The sequence below is a fragment of the Phalangium opilio genome, unplaced genomic scaffold, assembly GCF_054372755.1.
Source record: "Phalangium opilio isolate 3A_F unplaced genomic scaffold, DU_Popi_V2 ptg000113l_1, whole genome shotgun sequence".
In the NCBI taxonomy this organism is placed as follows: domain Eukaryota; kingdom Metazoa; phylum Arthropoda; class Arachnida; order Opiliones; family Phalangiidae; genus Phalangium; species Phalangium opilio.
In genome coordinates, this window is record NW_028324209.1 from 107,836 (window position 1) to 125,851 (window position 18,016).

The window sequence follows — 18,016 nt, forward strand, 5'->3', positions numbered from 1 at the left end:
AGACATGGAACGTGCCACGAGAATTTTGTTAACAAAAAGGCAGGGCGTTACGTGATTGGTCGGAGGTGCTAGTTTCAAATTATCCTTAAAATCTGAACCTAATTTGAATTTTAAAATCATTCGGAAGTATTTCCTGGATGTTTCACTATGCAGGCTGGTCTTATAATTAGTAGAAGAATCGATAAAAAATCACTTGATTTTCTACTTCACCCTCCCTTTAAACGCCGTTTCAGCGAGATCACGTTTAAGCAGACACAAAAATGGCGGACCTCGCTTCGCTCGCTCCGCAATGTTTTAAGTTCAATATTCAAAAAGACGATTTAAATGCAATCGTCCAGTTATTTGGAATAGAGAGCTTTCAGTTGGAGGAGGAGCTTAGTCTCGTGACATAATTTACGCTGCCATATTGGTGGGTTTAAACTGCAGGAATGAAGCTGAGGCCAACCAATATGGCTACCAGAACAGCGCTGGTACGACTTGGGACAAGGAAAGCTCTCTATAATGACAATTGGGCGTAAACATTTCAGGGAAAATCGTAATAAAAGTCGGACAAAATCTGAAAAGTCCGGGAATTTGTATCTTAAAATTTCGTGCTAACCCTGAACTAGTCCAAATTCTAAAGTACCTGACATTTAAAATAATTATAAAAAATGTAAGGTAGTTAACTATAAAAATTTCATGGTAAATAATTTAGTTGCTACACTATTAACTACTCGTCCAAAGTTGATTAACTATTGATCATATTTTTATAACTATATACATTAATAATTTTGAACATATAAAACACCTATAAATTTATAATTTTGAACCTATAAAAAACCTATAAATTTACAATTTTGAACCTATAATACCTATATTTTTTGGGGGTTATTGGCTGGGAGCCCTGCATGATAATTTCCAAATTAAGAGTTGACAGGGTTCGTACAAACCTGGAAATGCCAGGAAATAAATTGTTAACCAGGGTTCATACAAACCTGGAAAACCGTGAAAACCTGGAAAAATCAGGGAAATAAATAGCTGACAAAAACCTCGGGGAAATTTACGTCAAACAGGGGCCGAGTAATTAAGCAAAATGTTCCTAAACATACCCCCCTCCATAGGATTAACATTACACTATACTTTGGAGGCTCATAACTCTGGTTATATTAGAGATACGGGGATGTCCTTTGAGTATGTTATAGTCCAATTTATCCCCCCTCCTTCGTTAACATTTGCTCCGTAGGATACCCCATATACGGGAAAAACCTGGAAAACTCAGGGAAATTCGTTTTCCAAAAGTTGTATGAACCCTGAAATTAACTCTTTCAGTTATTAGGTGGTCTTGCACCTTGAAAAACATGGACATTTCAAGGAAATATATATGGGGGGAAAAAACCTGGAAATGTCAGGGAAATCGGGCTTCCAAAAGTTGTATCAACCCTGGTTAACTCGTTTTATAAACAATAATATACTGTTAAAATTGATAACATGTTTTTGGCCTAAAAATTATGAGGGAAAAACCTTGAAAGGTCTGCTAGGAATTTGAATGATTCCAAATTGTTCTTTATCTAATTAAGGATCGTTAATTAAGAATCTTACGCAACGCACACTAGGGTAGAATTTATTTAATGGTTTGTCGCGCACGTTCACGTTTGAGGTTAAAAACGAATTACTTTAATAATAGTGGTTAGTATCTCGGAGTAAACGTTAACTTGTAGCAGAAAAACAGAAATTACGCGACGGAAAATCTTTATGGCGCTTCGATGATACTACTAAGAGATGTTTCGTATCCCTTTATTGAAGCGTCGAGAGCTTACTAGAGTACACGCCCACTTCAATAAGTTTCATACTTTCACACGTGGAAGTAAAAATTCCACGTGTCGCTTCTATTTTGGTTTTGGAGTACAAGTAATAGATGAGAAATAGACTTTAGGCTACGTAATTTATGACACACCACCACGGGGGGGGGGCACCGCTTACTAGTTATGATTAGAGGGTTTTACCGGTGACCTCTTAAATTTCAGTTAAAAAAAACCTCAAAGACGGTGTAAGGAGGAGTCATCCGTAAAACACACTAATCGTAACTTATAAACTGTGTCCATTAGGGGGGGGGGGGGGCAGAATGTCATCAAAGAACATCTTTCGACCACCCTTTTCTCGTAACACCCTATATATTACTCGCTTAACCTCTCTAGCGCGATAATTGACTGGTTAAGTACTCCGCGGAAGTTTATAAGTTCATCGAACTTGGTAATTTTTGACTGTACAATTACCAATACGAAAAATACAATAGTTAAAGTGTTAAAGTGACATAATTTTCCTCATCCTCAAACTTAAAATACGAAAAAAATCCTTGAAAAATCTAGTTTATTATGATACGTTTACTTTTTTATTTGGTTTCGTAGCAATTTATTAAATTGCAATCAAAGTTTTGTGTTTGGAAAAGGCCTAGTTAAAATTTTCTTTCGTTTGATGACGTAGTAAGGAGAAATTTTTACTCTAGATGTCGCTCACGTGACGCGCCTGTTAGTGTCGCCGCGCCGCGTTAAGCCTAATTTATTCAGATTCGCGCGCGAGCCGCATTAGTAGACTCGGGAGTCTCGCGCTTGGCTTTTCCGCGAGTTGCCGTGAGTGACGTAGCAAGGAGAAAAACCCGCCAAAAATCTTCTCCCCAAATTTCAAGTTTTCAAGGTGTTTTTTTCTGTGTTTTCCTTCATATTTAAATATTAATCAAGCATATTTTTGGAATCAGAAGAGTTTAAACCTCTCAAAAAAGTAAGGTTTTCTTTAGATTTGAGATAATTTTTAAATCACGTCGCTATTCCTTTAAATAAGCGTTACAACGAGAGATGATTTTAACAGGTGATTAAAATTAATTGGCTATCTGTCAAGTTTGCCCTTACTCGATGCGTTATCAATCAATCTGACAGTACGTCATCATTTTTCAAGCCAATATCGTTACTAACTTATTTGAAACAACGTTACTTCTGTTATAACAGCGATGAAGCCAAAAATTTTAAAAATGTATCAACTTTATATAGCATTTGAAAATACAAAAATATTGGAACTCTTCATTTTTTCGAAACTGTGGCGGTCTCTAGCGTCATTACGGGGTAAATTTTAAAGGCGATAGACGCCAGGAAGACTCGGATATGTAACCTCCTTCGTTATTGGCGGGCTTACTCGAGAAGGAACTCCCTTATTGGTTGGTACGCGTCGTCGGACGCGATTCTCATCGCCTAGCAACAGGAAAAGGCCGCCTAGATCAAATACATAGACCACGTTGGCCCGCGCTCCGCTAATACTTTCGAAACCAACGTCGTTTCTCTCCCGAAATTCATCTCGGGCTTCCCACATTCTTAGCTCACGCTAAGCCTTGGTCTTTCTGAAAATTTCTTGTTATGTCCGAGATTCGCGGACAAAGTTAGATTACAGGGGGCACCGAGGCTCAAACATGGGCTCAAATCACTTTTTAAAGTTTGATCGCTTGATTTACAGTGATCATAAACACTGTGTGTATAGTGTCATAAAAATTTCCCACACTAAGGGTTCAACCAAATAGAGTAAAGGTTTGCTCCGGAAATGATGGGGTGAGAGTGAAATATAGGTCAGACCCTTTTTCCCAGTTAATTTAACTTTGCGATGCGCGTAAGCCTTCTATATTCGTACGAGCCTCGTTATCAAGGTCAAAGGCTATTTATCGTTGGAATGTTAATTGATTATTGGTTAATTATGAAAATAATATTAAATATATTAGTTCAGTCTAGTACATTGACCCATGATCAATCTTTTTGACGTCTCGCGGAGGCTCAAGAGCGGATGGATAAGAGAGAATATAGCATCCTTTGGCGCGCGCTGAATTTTCTAGGCGCGAGCGAGCGAGGGTGAAGATAGAAAGCACGTGCGATAGTCTTTTGGCGGGAAAGAAGCGCCGAAGCTATAGGGACTTTTCCCGCCCGCGTGACGTAAGTCTTTTCCATATCCTATGATTGGCCCGCGCTCGTGTTGCTGGGTTGGATCACTGGCGAATCATAGCAGCCACCCTCTTGACGTATTTAAAGGGAAAAGCCCTAAAGGAGCGTTTGCGCTTGAGGATAGATGAGCATTAAGAAGTTGAATGTAAAGAAAGTATTGGCCTAGATTATATTTTTGTCATCTTTTAATCTTTAAACGTAGTTACAAATATAAGGGAAGCTTGTTTTGATAAAAGCAGCGTCAAAGCAACCTTTATTTGGAACTGGCGATTCTTGTGTTTAGGGAACTAAACGTCGAGTGTTACAGTCTACCCTCTCTCCGGCTGTTGAGGGGTTGAGGAGGGTTTCCTAACTACGTCACGACTTCGTCAGCTGTTTCTACAGCTGCGCCATGGAGCCCGCCCTTTAGGTTAACGTTCGATGTGAGATCAGGCATCGCGAGTTTGGCAACCACTTTTTAACAGCTGGTCGCAGCGAAAAAACCCTTCAACATTAGAGACTGACCGATAGATAAGTAAATAAATCCTACGTAGCTACATAAGTATGACACGAAATCTAATGGGATGTGGAGTTTGAGAAATTATAGGAGTGGTCCTCTTTAATCCTAATCATAAACCTTCGTATTTGGTTCAGTGGTTAATATGGCAAGCAGCGAGTGGGCGTGTTCTTTTTAAATAGCAAAATGAAAATATTGGAGTTTGAATTGCCGAATGTCGTGCTGCTTCGTTTCCCTGTATAGTTCCCCTCTGTCTCTTTCCCGTTTCCTGATTTAGACCCGCCGATTCTCGGAATTGTTTGTCGACTGAGAGAAACGATTACCTGGAAAACGTCTTGCCAAAACTCAGAATTATGAATATATTACTATAAAAGCCAGTCTCAGCTGATACAACGGGCTGCAGCCTTTTAGTTTTAAAAATAACTTGGGCTTTTTTGGATTTTTTAATTTGGCACGATTGATAAAATGTCACGTCTACATTAATATTCCGAATTTTGAAAGTTCCCAGCGCTATACTGTAACCCTAAACGGGCTTTTTTTAGCCACATCGTATATATACGATGAGGCTATTAGTTTGTCCCGCGAGCCTGTGGGTGTGGGTGTGGGTGTGGTGGTCGTAGTAGTTTTTCGCGATTTGGAATGTGGTCAGAGTTACCCAAAGAAATAGTTAGTCAGAGCTAACCGAAGAAATGGTTATTTTATTGCTTTGGCAGTATAAAACGTTTCGTTCGACATTGAAGAGAGAGTGAATGTGAGAGAATTGTGGTGAGGTGATATTTTTCGTTCGTGTATTTTAAAAGGATGGGGATTATAATAGTAAGTGCAAGCATACATTTAATTGTACAGGTAAGGTTAAGCTTTGTGAAATGTGGTTTACGGTTGCTCCATATATTTAAAGCTAGAGAGAGAGAGAGAGAGGAATTTAGTATTGGCTTAATTTAAATGGAAGGTTTAATACTCCCTTTAAAATTCCTGTCACCCGTCAACAATAAGGGTTTCACGCTTTTCATCTCACCAGGGAGAGAGGGAGAAGCCGCCTAATGCTAACAGAACTCGTATCTAGCGGGAAGGGGTTGAAAGCGGGGGTATGAAATACTATGTTCTCTCTCTCTACCTTGGGTCATTCGGTGGATCATTGAGCATGCGCGAAGTGACATCACGAATAGTCGCTACATGAGATAAAAACTTTGGATTTTGCGCAGTAGAGCTCGCGGTGGCCCGGGCGATACTACCCCCGTTGGCTGGGAAATTTACTTCCCCCACCCAAAAGAGAGACACCTCGCGCTATTCACGCGGCATCTCCCTCTCTCCCTGATCTCACCCCCTATTTCAAAATTCAAAGAAATCGAGGGGAATTTTTAAAAAGCAAAAGGAACTATACAGGGTGTTTGTGAAAGGTCCATCAATAATGAAAGGGCGTATTTATTGGGTCATTTTGAGTCGAAAATGTTCTATGACATTTTTCCGTCCGGGCCACTGTTTTCAAGTTATGATTGGAGTAATTTACGGATGACCCCCTTAAATTTAATTAAGAAATTGAAAGACAGCGCTAATTTAATGAAGGGGTCATCCCTAAAATATTCAAATCATAACTCGAAAACCGTGGGTCGGACGGCAAAATGTCATAGAACATTTTCGACTCAAAATGGCCCAATAAATACGCCCTTTCATTATTGATGGACTTTTCGAAAACACCCTGTATACCGACGTTATATTTGGAAAGGTGGTGGTTAATACTAGAAGTTACGCCTATTTCTCCATAAATCGAGAAGAGTTTTAAAAGAAGGTACTAGTTTAGGGCACCAGATATTACAATTATAACGTAAGTAAATTTATTGAAGTAAGGATTAATTTTAACATTCAAAGAAATCGAGGGAAATTTTGAAAGCAAAAGCAAGTATTTACTGACGTTCTTTTTAGAATGGTCTTAAGGCACCGGGATCATATTACAATTATTGGGTTGTTTTACCGAATTCTTTCTCTTTCAACTCTTCTGACCATAAGTTCATGTTAGAAATTTATAAGAAGCGATAAGTGTGCATCGGCATAAGTCTATGTTGTAACTCATCGAGGGGATAATCACTAAAACTATCTGATCTTCGATTCGCGGAATATTACAATACGGCATAAGTAAATTTATACGGGCAATAATTCTATCACCGTTTAGGGTAGGGCATCGAGGGGCTATTCACTCTGTTTTTATGCACGGTAAATATTTAAGCATTGTAAAAGATAGCACTATTCACTCATTAGGGTAAGGTATAGAGGGTTATCCAATCATTAGGGTAGGGTAGGGTATAGAGGGGCTATTCACTCGTACGATGTGGACCTACTATTACGAGCCCTTGGGTCGCCTTGTTTTCAGCCAAAGTTAACACGTGGTCCGTTTTTAACCTACAAACTAGAGAGGTTCTATAATTTCATAATAATTCGGTAAAAACAGACTCGTATTTTGAAGAAGTTACGTAAAAATGTGGTTAGTAGTTTCATAATCGAAGACCAATTTGGTTTCTGTTAAATGTCAGTAACGTAGCGTCCCCTATAGCGACGCGCGTGTATGACAGGGCTTTGAACCTCCGTCTAGACTATCTCCAGCCAATCAGAAGCTTCGTTACAAAAGACGCTAGACAGACCGCATTTTCTCTCTGGCTCTTTCTCTTTCCGACGCGTAACCATGGATGCCGCCGCCTTCTTCTCCCTCGCCCGCTTAGAAAATAATCTTAGTAGTAATTAAATAAGAAATTTGTTTATCCCGATCAGACCCAGTGCCGTTTCGCTATGTATTTGGGATGGGTATCCTGTTTTAGTTTGTCCAAGGTTTTGGCGCGGTTGTTCGTGTTTACGGGATGAATTGAACCGAAACGGGGCCGGCGAAGTAAAGATAGCCGGAAGGCGAGCTTTCCTACCTTTAACTGTATTCCACATTTCCGTCTTGATATAATTTTCCTTCCGAGATGAAGCGCCGCGTGAATTTTGCGTTTTAGGCTCGGAGTTTTTTTATTTAGAAGTTAAGCCTAACTTTTAGGCCTATTTGTTCGTACCGTATCCGCGGGATAGAAAATTGCGTTTGGAGCGTGCGCGGTATCGCCTCTCAGCTGAGAGAAAACTGGGAGTGATAGAGTTGGTGCCGACCTCCATGTTTATAGAAATATCTAGTTCTTCAGGAGGTGCCGCGGCGCCCCGTGTTTTGCAAAGTCTACCGGTACTATTGCCCATTTGTTTTGTCGTCCAGTCGTGTCCGAATTTAAGCCTTTCTCACGTGGATGCGCGCGTTTAAACTTTTAGCCGACGTAAGTGCCGTATAAACGAAAAGGCGGTTACGAGTACTACTACTACCTTCATTAAGCCTCGGAGTTGAAGACGTCAGTTGTTGCTAAGTGCAGGAAATAAAGTTTCTCCGCGTAAATTAGGCTTAGTTAATTAAGCGGGAATGTATAGAGAAAAAACAGTCCGCGCTATAGATATGGTGGTGTAAGTTAAGACGAAATGTACTCCAAACAAACTCCGATGGAAATAAAGTTACTTAAGCCTTGGTCCGCGTTTATACACCCAGTCGTGCTATGTATTTTGCTCGGGATTTTGATTGTATACGGTTAAATTAGTAGTAGTTTCAAACGGTAACGAGAAAAACACCCGATTGCGTTTTAAGCCTTGGTCGTTATACCGTATCGGAGTGGAGTGTCGGTAACCTTCCGTGTTGGTTTATTTTGTCGCTATTTCGCAGCGACTCCGAGATAGTGCGAAAACACTATCTCGCCGCTTTTCTGATATTATTTCAAGGCTAAGATTTTCCTCCCGTCTTGTCTTCCAAATGATTATTCCTTATTCGGGCCGCGACGAACGGAACCCTCGGCCGTCACATCCCTCCCATAGCAACAACAACGTAATATTTCTACTCCCATTAGATTGTTTCTCTTCTTCGCGAAATTAAAACTGTACGGAACGAGGAGGGAAGTGAAATATACGTTTCTCTGGAATATTTTCAGCGAGGGCTGTAAATTTACACGAAATCGCTTCTCTAAAGTGTTAAATTATTAAGTATAATAGATGAAAGAAACAACAACCGTGAATTATGTGTGCGCGACGTTTTTTATTAAAATAATATATTTCAATCGTAATAACGATTTTTACGTTATCGGCAGTATATTTAATAAGAAATTGACGTTATAGGCGTTATATTTAACGACGTATTGACGTTATCGGCGTTATATTTAATGGAAATCCGCGTGATTTAAACCACATTAACTAAGTCCCCTCAGTGTGCGTTGGAATCGAAATTAACGCGATTTAATTAGGGGAAGAAGTGATTTAGTTTTATTTTTTTTTTTAATAATTGAATGTGTGGCTTCCATTTCCATGGTGCTTCTTAGCGGTGAAGATCACCACCCGGCCGACGAGCGATTTCGCGTCTGCATGGACTCCCAAGAACACTCGGTACTGCTGGCCAAGCAGACCGATTGGCCCAAAGGAGACCAACAGATCTATCTCGACTCGCAACCGACTAGGGTCAAACGTAAGTACCTATTTCAATACTTCAATTACCTCAAGGAGTTACTACCCCGAAACTCTGAGCTTATAAGAGTCACTCACTCGACTAAGTGACGTACTAGGCCAGCCAGACTCCTCGTGTCAGTAGCCAATAGATATCTCTCCACCCTCATCTCCCCTTCTTCGCGGCGGTGTACGTGTTAACCTAATCCCCATCCTCTCGTGTAAAGAGATAAAAAAATAGCAGACAAACGCCGCCACAAAAAAATAGACATTTTTTTTCTGTTGGAAATCCGTGCTAAATATATAGCGCGCGCCAAGAAAAGTGGCGGCAAGCGTGACTCGTGCTAAAGCATCTCTCTCTCTCTCTCTGTCTCTTCTCTTGGGCTTCCCATAGAGATGCGTTAGAATGGAGAGGAAAAAATAAATTTGACTAGTTTTTAAAAAAATTGACTTTAAATAGACAAAATAATCGGATTCATCTTGGGCTTCCTATTGGCATGGAGAACCAAGTAATAAATTTATCAAATTAACCCCCCTCATCTTGAGCTTCCCATAGAGATGTATTACAGTAGAGAAACGAAATCGAGGATTTAAAAAAAATTGATTTTAGATGAAATAATCGTTTGGGATGGAGAACCAAGTATGACTTTAAATAGACAAAATAATCCGTTTCATCTTGGGCTTCCTATTGGGATGGAGAACCAAGTAATAAATTTATCAAATTAACCCTAGTCTTGAGCTTCCCATTGAGATGTATTACAGTAGAGAAACGAAATCGAGGATTTAAGAAAATTTTGACTTTAAATAGACAAAATAATCGGTTTCATCTTGGGCTTCCTATTGGCATGGAGAACCAAGTAAAATTTATCAAATTAACCCTAGTCTTGAGCTTCCCATTGAGATGTATTACAGTAGAGAAACGAAATCGAGGATTTAAGAAAATTTTGACTTTAAATAGACAAAATAATCGGTTTTATCTTGGGCTTCGTATTAGGATGGAGAAGCGAGTAAAATTGATCAAATTAACCCCCCTCATCTTGAGCTTCCCATAGAGATGTATTACAGTGGCGAAACAAAATCGGGGATTAAAAAAAAATTACTCTAGATGAAATAATCGTTTGGGATGGAGAACCAAGTAAAATTGATCAAATTAACCCCCCTCATCTTGAGCTTCCCATTGAGATGATATAGATTAAATAATGGATTTCATATTCGGCTTCCCATTGTGTGTGTTCGAACTAAGAACAGTTGACGTTCCTAGAAAATAGGCAAAACATCTCTCATCTTGGGCTTTAGAAATAGAGAAATTCAACAGTTAAAAAATTTGTTCTAAAAACACCAAATTAGCGGTCTTATTCCTGATCAGCGCCACCTACCCATAGCGGTGACTTTGAGAACTACTGTAAGCGGCAAGCCAATCAGATCAGATGTCGCTAAAATCTGGTGACGTCACTGACTGGCACTCTCGGGTCTTACCAAAAATGACGTCACCAGATTTTAGCGACATCTGATTGGCTTGCCGCTTACAGTAGTTCTCAAAGTCGCCGCTATGGGTAGGTGGCGCTGATCAGGAATAAGACCGCTAATTTTTGTACAAATCTTTGGTTTCAATGGAGTTGGAGAACCTACAACAGTTACGAGAGAAATAGGTCAAAAAGTCTTATCTTGGGTTTCCCATTGGAGTTTAGAGTGAAGAACAGTGGACTTTCCATAGAGATGTATTAAAATTGTGAATATAGAGATGAAAAAATATCGTTTTAAGCGGATAAAACAATTGTTATCATCTTGGGCTTCCCATTAGGATATAGAAAAGCCAAAATAGTTGGCGAGACAAAATAATCCTAAAATCTCTAGCCTCGAGTTAAATAAACGTCCTGAGTTAAAATCAAAATAGACTTTAATTAGATAATATAATCGACTTCATCTTGGGCTTCCCATCGGGATGGAGAACAGTTGAATTGAAGGGAGAATGAAATGGTTTGACAATCCTTTTTCAATCTGTTTGCATTGATAAAATAACATGGAAATCGTTAATAAAACTTAATCTAAGCGTTTCCGTTAATTCTATATAATGTTTCAGAGTTTCAACTCTTTAAGTCCCGCCTCCGTTTCCAAAACGAAGGGGGTATTGTCGACTATCACGCGACAGGTCAATGACACGCGAGCACCGGACCCTAATTTATGCCTTCTTATAGTATATTCCTTCTTGGTGTAACAAAGGACGCGAAATTTATGCTGTATATTTATTGGGGTTTTTGTGGGTTTTATTGGGGTTTTATTGGGGTTTTTGTGGGTTTTATTGGGGTTTTCTGGGTTTTATTGGGGTTTTTGTGGGTTTTATTGGGTTTTATTGGGGTTTTCTGGGTTTTATTGGGGTTTTTGTGGGTTTTATTGGATTTTTCTGGGTTTTTGTGGGTTTTATTGGGGTTTTTGTGGGTTTTATTGGGGTTTTTGTGGGTTTTATTGGGGTTTTTGTGGGTTTTATTGGATTTTTCTGGGTTTTATTGGGGTTTTTTTGGATTTTATTGGATTTTTCTGGGTTTTATTGGGGTTTTTTTGGATTTTATTGGGTTTTTGTGGGTTTTATTGGGGTTTTTTTGGATTTTATTGGATTTTTCTGGGTTTTATTGGGGTTTTTTGGATTTTATTGGGTTTTTGTGGGTTTTATTGGGGTTTTTGTGGGTTTTATTGGGGTTTTATTGGATTTTTCTGGGTTTTATTGGGTTTTTCCGGGTTTAATAAGGTTTTTTGTGGGTTTTATTGGGTTTTTCCGGGTTTAATAAGGTTTTTTGTGGGTTTTATTGGGTTTTTCCGGGTTTAATAAGGTTTTTTGTGGGTTTTATTGGGTTTTTCCGGGTTTAATAAGGTTTTTTGTGGGTTTTATTGGGTTTTTCTGGGTTTAATAAGGTTTTTTGTGGGTTTTATTGGGTTTTTCTGGGTTTAATAAGGTTTTTTGTGGGTTTTATTGGGTTTTAGCTAGTATATTCCTTCTTGGTGTAACAAAGGACGCGATTTTTTTAAAAATGCGCGACTTTCGCGTAGCAGAGAAAAGTCGTATTAAGAAAATTGTTGTCTGACCATTTCATTCTCCCTTTATGCGCGAGAGAAAATAGGCGAAACATTCCCGGATCCTCTTGAGCTTCCTATAGAAGAGGAAAAAGAAGCTCAAGAGCAATGCGCGGAATATCACGTGGAGGGAAAAACGAGGATACGCGCGCCCCCCCCCCTACTCGCACGCGTGTTAAAGGTCACGGAGGGAGGCGAGAGAGAGGGAGAGAGATGAATAAAGACAATAGGGTTTGGCAATCCCTTAACTATCAACCCATCTGGGATGTTCCCTAACTATTTTCTATTTCGGAGAACCGGCCTCCGTGCCTTTGACGCGTGTTTCTCACAGGGTTCATACAAACCTGGAAAACCTGGAAAAATCAGGGAAATAAATAGTTGAAAAAAACCTCAGGGAAAATTTAGGGAAATTTAGAATTTTTAGTAAAATTCAGGGAAATCAATGAAGTTTAGAATTTTAATTTGCGTCAATCAGGGGCCAAGTAATTAAGCAAAATGTTTATAAACCTCCCCTCCATAGGATTAACATTACATTAAACTTTGGAGGCTCATAACTCTGGTTATATTAGAGATACGGGGATGTCCTTTTATTATGTAATATTCATATTTGCCCCCCCCCCCTCCTTCGTTAACATTTGCTCCATATACGGGAAAAACCTGGGAAATTCAGGGAAGTATATGGGGAAAAACCTGGAAATCTCAGGGAAGTATATGGGGAAAAACCTGGAAATCTCAGGGAAGTATATGGGGAAAAACCTGGAAATCTCAGGGAAGTATATGGGGAAAAACCTGGAAATCTCAGGGAAATTTGTTTTCCAAAAGTTGTATGAACCCTGTTTTGGTATCGTCGTGTATGAATAGGGAAAATTGGTCTAACTGAACTGTGGTTCGGTAACTTAGCGTACCGAATCAGTTTTAAGCTACGATAAAACAGATAGATGATTTTAGAGATGGGATCTTCTAATAAACTGGTACACGGGTAAATACCTAACCTAACCTAACCTAATTTTATCAGGTTAAAATCTGAATAAGTCAGGGAATTTAAAATTGGTCCGGAAAAAGGTCGAGGAATTTTGTTTTCAATTACGAAAATGTCAATTCAAATTGGGGTTTATGAGAAGAATCGTTGCAACGTTGACCGTTCCATTGTTGCGCTATACCATAAATATGTTTTAAAACTCGATAATGTTCTTAAAAATATACTCTCTTATACCATCAACAACTAGGTTTGTTCTGAAATGTTATTCAACCCGCCGTTTACTCGATCCCCAAGATGGTTGGATGGGGAACTCAATGCACCCCCAACAAGCCTTGCGCCCGGGGGCCAGTGCCCCCTCAGCCCCCCCCCCTTTAATCCGGCCCTGGGGAAAACTTTAGAGAAAAGGTCAGGGGAGAACTTTAGAAAAAAAGGTCGGGGGAAAAACTCTAGAGGAAAGGTCAGGGGAAAACTCTAGAGGAAAGGTCAGGGGAAAACTCTAGAGGAAAGGTCAGGGGAAAACTCTAGAGGAAAGGTCAGGGGAAAACTCTAGAGGAAAGGTCAGGGGAAAACTCTAGAGGAAAGGTCAGGGGAAAAACTCTAGAGGAAAGGTCCGGGGAAAAAACTTTAGAGGAAAGGTCAGGGGGAAAAACTTTAGATAAAAGGTCAGGGGGAAAAACTTTAGATAAAAGGTCAGGGGGAAAAACTTTAGATAAAAGGTCAGGGGGAAAACTTTAGAGAAAAGGTCAGGGGAGAACTTTAGAAAAAAAGGTCGGGGGAAAAACTCTAGAGGAAAGGTCAGGGGAAAACTCTAGAGGAAAGGTCAGGGGAATAACTCTAGAGGAAAGGTCAGGGGAAAAAACTTTAGAGGAAAGGTCAGGGGAAAAAACTTTAGAGGAAAGGTCAGGGGAAAAAACTTTAGATAAAAGGTCAGGGGAAAAAACTTTAGATAAAAGGTCAGGGGGAAAAACTTTAGATAAAAGGTCAGGGGGAAAAACTTTAGATAAAAGGTCAGGGGGAAAACTTTAGAGAAAAGGTCAGGGGAGAACTTTAGAAAAAAAGGTCGGGGGAAAAACTCTAGAGGAAAGGTCAGGGGAAAACTCTAGAGGAAAGGTCAGGGGAATAACTCTAGAGGAAAGGTCAGGGGAAAAAACTTTAGAGGAAAGGTCAGGGGAAAAAACTTTAGAGGAAAGGTCAGGGGAAAAAACTTTAGATAAAAGGTCAGGGGGAAAAACTTTAGATAAAAGGTCAGGGGGAAAACTTTAGAGAAAAGGTCAGGGGGAAAACTTTAGAGGAAAGGTTAGGGGGAAAACTTTAGAGGAAAGGTCAGGGGGAAAACTTTAGAGGAAAGGTCAGGGGGAAAACTTTAGAGGAAAGGTCAGGGGGAAAAACTTAGAGGAAAGGTCAGGGGGAAAAACTTAGAGGAAAGGTCAGGGGGAAAAACTTAGAGGAAAGGTCAGGGGGAAAAACTTAGAGGAAAGGTCAGGGGGAAAACTTTAGAGGAAAGGTCAGGGGGAAAACTTTAGAGGAAAGGTCAGGGGGAAAACCTTAGAGGAAAGGTCAGGGGGAAAACCTTAGAGGAAAGGTCAGGGAATTTGAATCTGAAAATTTCGTGGTAACACTGTTACAATTTAGGATAGATAATCGTAGATGACAACAAATAGGCGTAAGAATGTCCAAGTCCGAAAGGGTGAAATATGGATATAGCTTTTCGCATCTTCCACTCTGCCGCTTCCATAGAGACATTGCCTGGCGCGCTACTGCCGGTCGCGTTGGCGGAGACTTTGCCTGGCGCTGCTAAGATCGGAGCGCCAGCCGATCGATGCTCCGAACGGATTTTCGCAAAGGTCGGCGCACCCGATCCCCGGTACAAGTGCACTCGACTATGGCTATGGGACCCGCACACTACTGACCAACCTGTCACAACAAGCACCGGCAACGCTCGCTTATTTATACGCCGATTATTTTTCATTCGGTTCTTCGGATCACCCTTGGTCAGTTTAGCCAGCGCGACTGGCTTGCCACAGTTTCTGCATGACAACAAAGGAAATTTGAAAAATTGTCATGAAAGTCGCCGTATGATGAACCACAGCCCACTCGATCACGCAAGTTGCACGCGCTATAGAAGCCCGTTCAAAGAATTCAAAACCCATGCATTTTCAAGAATCGAGAGGGTGTAGTGGAAAAGCTAGTAAAAACATGAACGAGTCTAGATTTTTGAGACAAAAAGCACTGAAATGTTAGGGGGAATTGTCGAGTTGATGAACAAACTTTTATAGGAAAGTGAAAAATGTAAGCTCTAGCTTCCTGATTTTTTTACTATTTGTAAATTAAAGTACACTAAAAATTTAAAAAATATTTTGAAAGGCTTAGGACTAATAGTTATTTTTCTAAAAATTATCAAACTTTCAGTTTGTGGTTTTTTCAACTCTGGATGACTTCTAGCCATTTTAAAACGCGCTGGGCAAATGTTTCAAATAAATAAGTTTTCCCCCAATACTTGTAGTACTTGGTTTCACATATTTGCCAATTAGTTTTAACGACTAGTTAATTGTAATAATAAATCAAATATAAGATATTAAATACAGTATTTTGATGAAGAACGTTATCAGAAGGGAATTCCCTTCTGACGTTATCAGCTGGATTGGTTGGACCTAGTCTTTAATTTTTTACTCAAAAACTATTCACGCTTGAAACTTCAAAATTTGTAGGCTTTAGAAAACGTTACTACGCACCTCTCATTAAAATTTTACGACATTTGACCCACAAAAAGCGAAATTACGCCCATTTTACCCCAAAAAACGGCATTTTTCTCATAGACATAATGCTAATTCTTAGACTGCTTTGACGAACGTTATCGGTTGGGCCTAGTGTTTATTTTTTTACTGAAAAACTATTCACTCTTGAAACTTGAAAATTTGTAGGACTTTAGAAAACGTTACTACGCACCTTTTCTTAAATTTTCACGACATTTGATCCACAAAAAGCGAAATTACACCCATTTTACTTCAAAAAACGGCATTTTTCCCATAGACATAATGCTAATTCTTAGACTCGTTTACCAAGGAGTACTAATCGGTCATATTCTTGACTTTTGGCTGTTTTAAGGGGCTTCTATAGCGCGTGCAACTTGCGTGATCGAGTGGGCTGTGGATGAACCAATCCTATATTTTTCATCAATTTCGTCCTATATTTTTCGTCGCGTTTTGTTTAGTCTGAAATACGCCGGTTCCAGGGAAGCCCTATTTGCCGGTGTTGCTACGCGGAACTTTTAATTTAAAACTAGTTTGACGGCATACCTGAACAGACCCAGAGACAGCGGCCAAAATTCCATACAGGGAAGTGAAATCAAGTTTACTTACCATGGGAAAAAAATAATAAACGCAACCTCTAACTGCTATTCACAATGCTTCATGCTTGATCCCACCGTCAGTGTGGCCGCGCGATACCGCTACCAATTAGCGTAGCTTATTCCTGATCAGCGCCACCTACCCATAGCGGCGACTTTGAGAACTACTGTAAGCGGCAAGCCAATCAGAAGTCGCTAAAATCTGGTGACGTCACTGACGGGCACTCTCGGGGTCTTACCAAAAATGACGTCACCAGATTTTAGCGATATCTGATTGGCTTGCCGCTTACAGTAGTTCTCAAAGTCGCCGCTATGGGTAGGTGGCGCTGATCAGGAATAAGGCTAATCAGAATGATATTGCTATTTAAACCAGAAGTAAGATAAGGGACTAGAAGTAAAAAGCTCTAGCATTGGTAGTAGATCCTGGCACTAGTGACAGGGTTCATACAAACCTGGAAACCCGGGATAACCTGGAAAAATCAGGGAAATAAATAGTTGACCAAAACCTCAGGGAAATTTCGAATTTTTAGTAGAATTCAGGGGAATCAGGGAAATTTTGCGGCAAACAGGGGCCGAGTAAAATGTTCACCAACATACCACCCTCCATAGGATTAACATTACACCCATCTTTGGAGGCGCATAACTGTGGTTATATTAGCGATACGGGGATGTCCTTTGATTATGTAATAATCCTATTTGCCCCCCCCCCTTCCTTCGTTAACATTTGCTCCATATACGGGAAAAACCTGGAAAACTCTGGGAAGTATATGGGGAAAAACCTGGAAATATCAGGAAAATTTGTTTTCCGAAAGTTTTATGAACCCTGAGTGAACAAATTTGAGGATTTTATGCCGCTTCCATCGCGCCTACACTAGAGGCATAGGGTTGATCTCTGGGTTGGCCGTTGACGTACAATAAAATAATTTTTAAGCAGACAACACGGTCACGTGAACAAAGGGAACTAGTTTCTTCAAATTCAGAGTCGCAGTCCCTATTTACAAAGTTTCTGCTCGTCTTGGTATATTCTCTTTGGTGTAATTATGAAGTGGGCTCTGGTAAACACCTTTAAATGCTCGGGGATATTACCAAAATTTGGTCAGGGATAAGCTGGAAAAGTCAGGGATTTTCAATGTAAAACTTGCGTACGAACCCTGATGCTGATCTTAAGTTTTCTCGTTACTTTTCTGCAGCCGCCATTTTAAAAGATGGAAGCGTAGGGAGTGTTAATTTACCCCCCAAGGGTTTATTTAACGTAAAAGTATAACCCGTCTTTAGAATATCAACGAATTCGTTGCAATTAGCCTTATTCCTGATCAGCGCCATCTACCCATAGCGGTGACTTTGAGAACTACAGTAAGCGGCAAGCCAATCAGATATCGCTAAAATCTGGTGACGTCATTTTTGGTAAGACCCGAGAGTGCCAGTACTGCAGTGACGTCACCAGATTTTAGCGACATCTGATTGGCTTGCCGCTTACAGTAGTTCTCAAAGTCGCCGCTATGGGTAGATGGCGCTGAAGTGATTAAAATTAAATTTGCGCTTGGGTGACGTCATTTTTGGTAAGACCCCGAGAGTGCCAGTCAGTGACGTCACCAGATTTTAGCGACATCTGATTGGCTTGCCGCTTACAGTAGTTCTCAAAGTCGCCGCTATGGGTAGGTGGCGCTGATCAGGAATAAGCTACG

At 40.1% G+C, this 18,016-nt stretch overlaps 1 protein-coding gene across 3 annotated transcripts in view; it reads left to right on the forward strand.

Annotated features, from left to right (window-relative positions):
- Nucleotides 1–18,016, forward strand: part of LOC149623084 (dual specificity tyrosine-phosphorylation-regulated kinase 1B-like) — a 60,246-nt gene that overhangs the window by 8,641 nt on the left and 33,589 nt on the right. For 2 of the 3 annotated variants that reach the window (XM_089853363.1, XM_089853364.1), the window contains one exon: nt 8,820–8,962. The exons of the other annotated variant lie outside the window; for it this stretch is intronic. In XM_089853363.1, coding sequence (XP_089709489.1) covers nt 8,863–8,962 — 100 coding nt within the window. In that variant the 5' untranslated portion in view covers nt 8,820–8,862. The remainder of the gene's footprint in view (nt 1–8,819; nt 8,963–18,016) is intronic. 3 annotated transcript variants of the gene reach the window in all.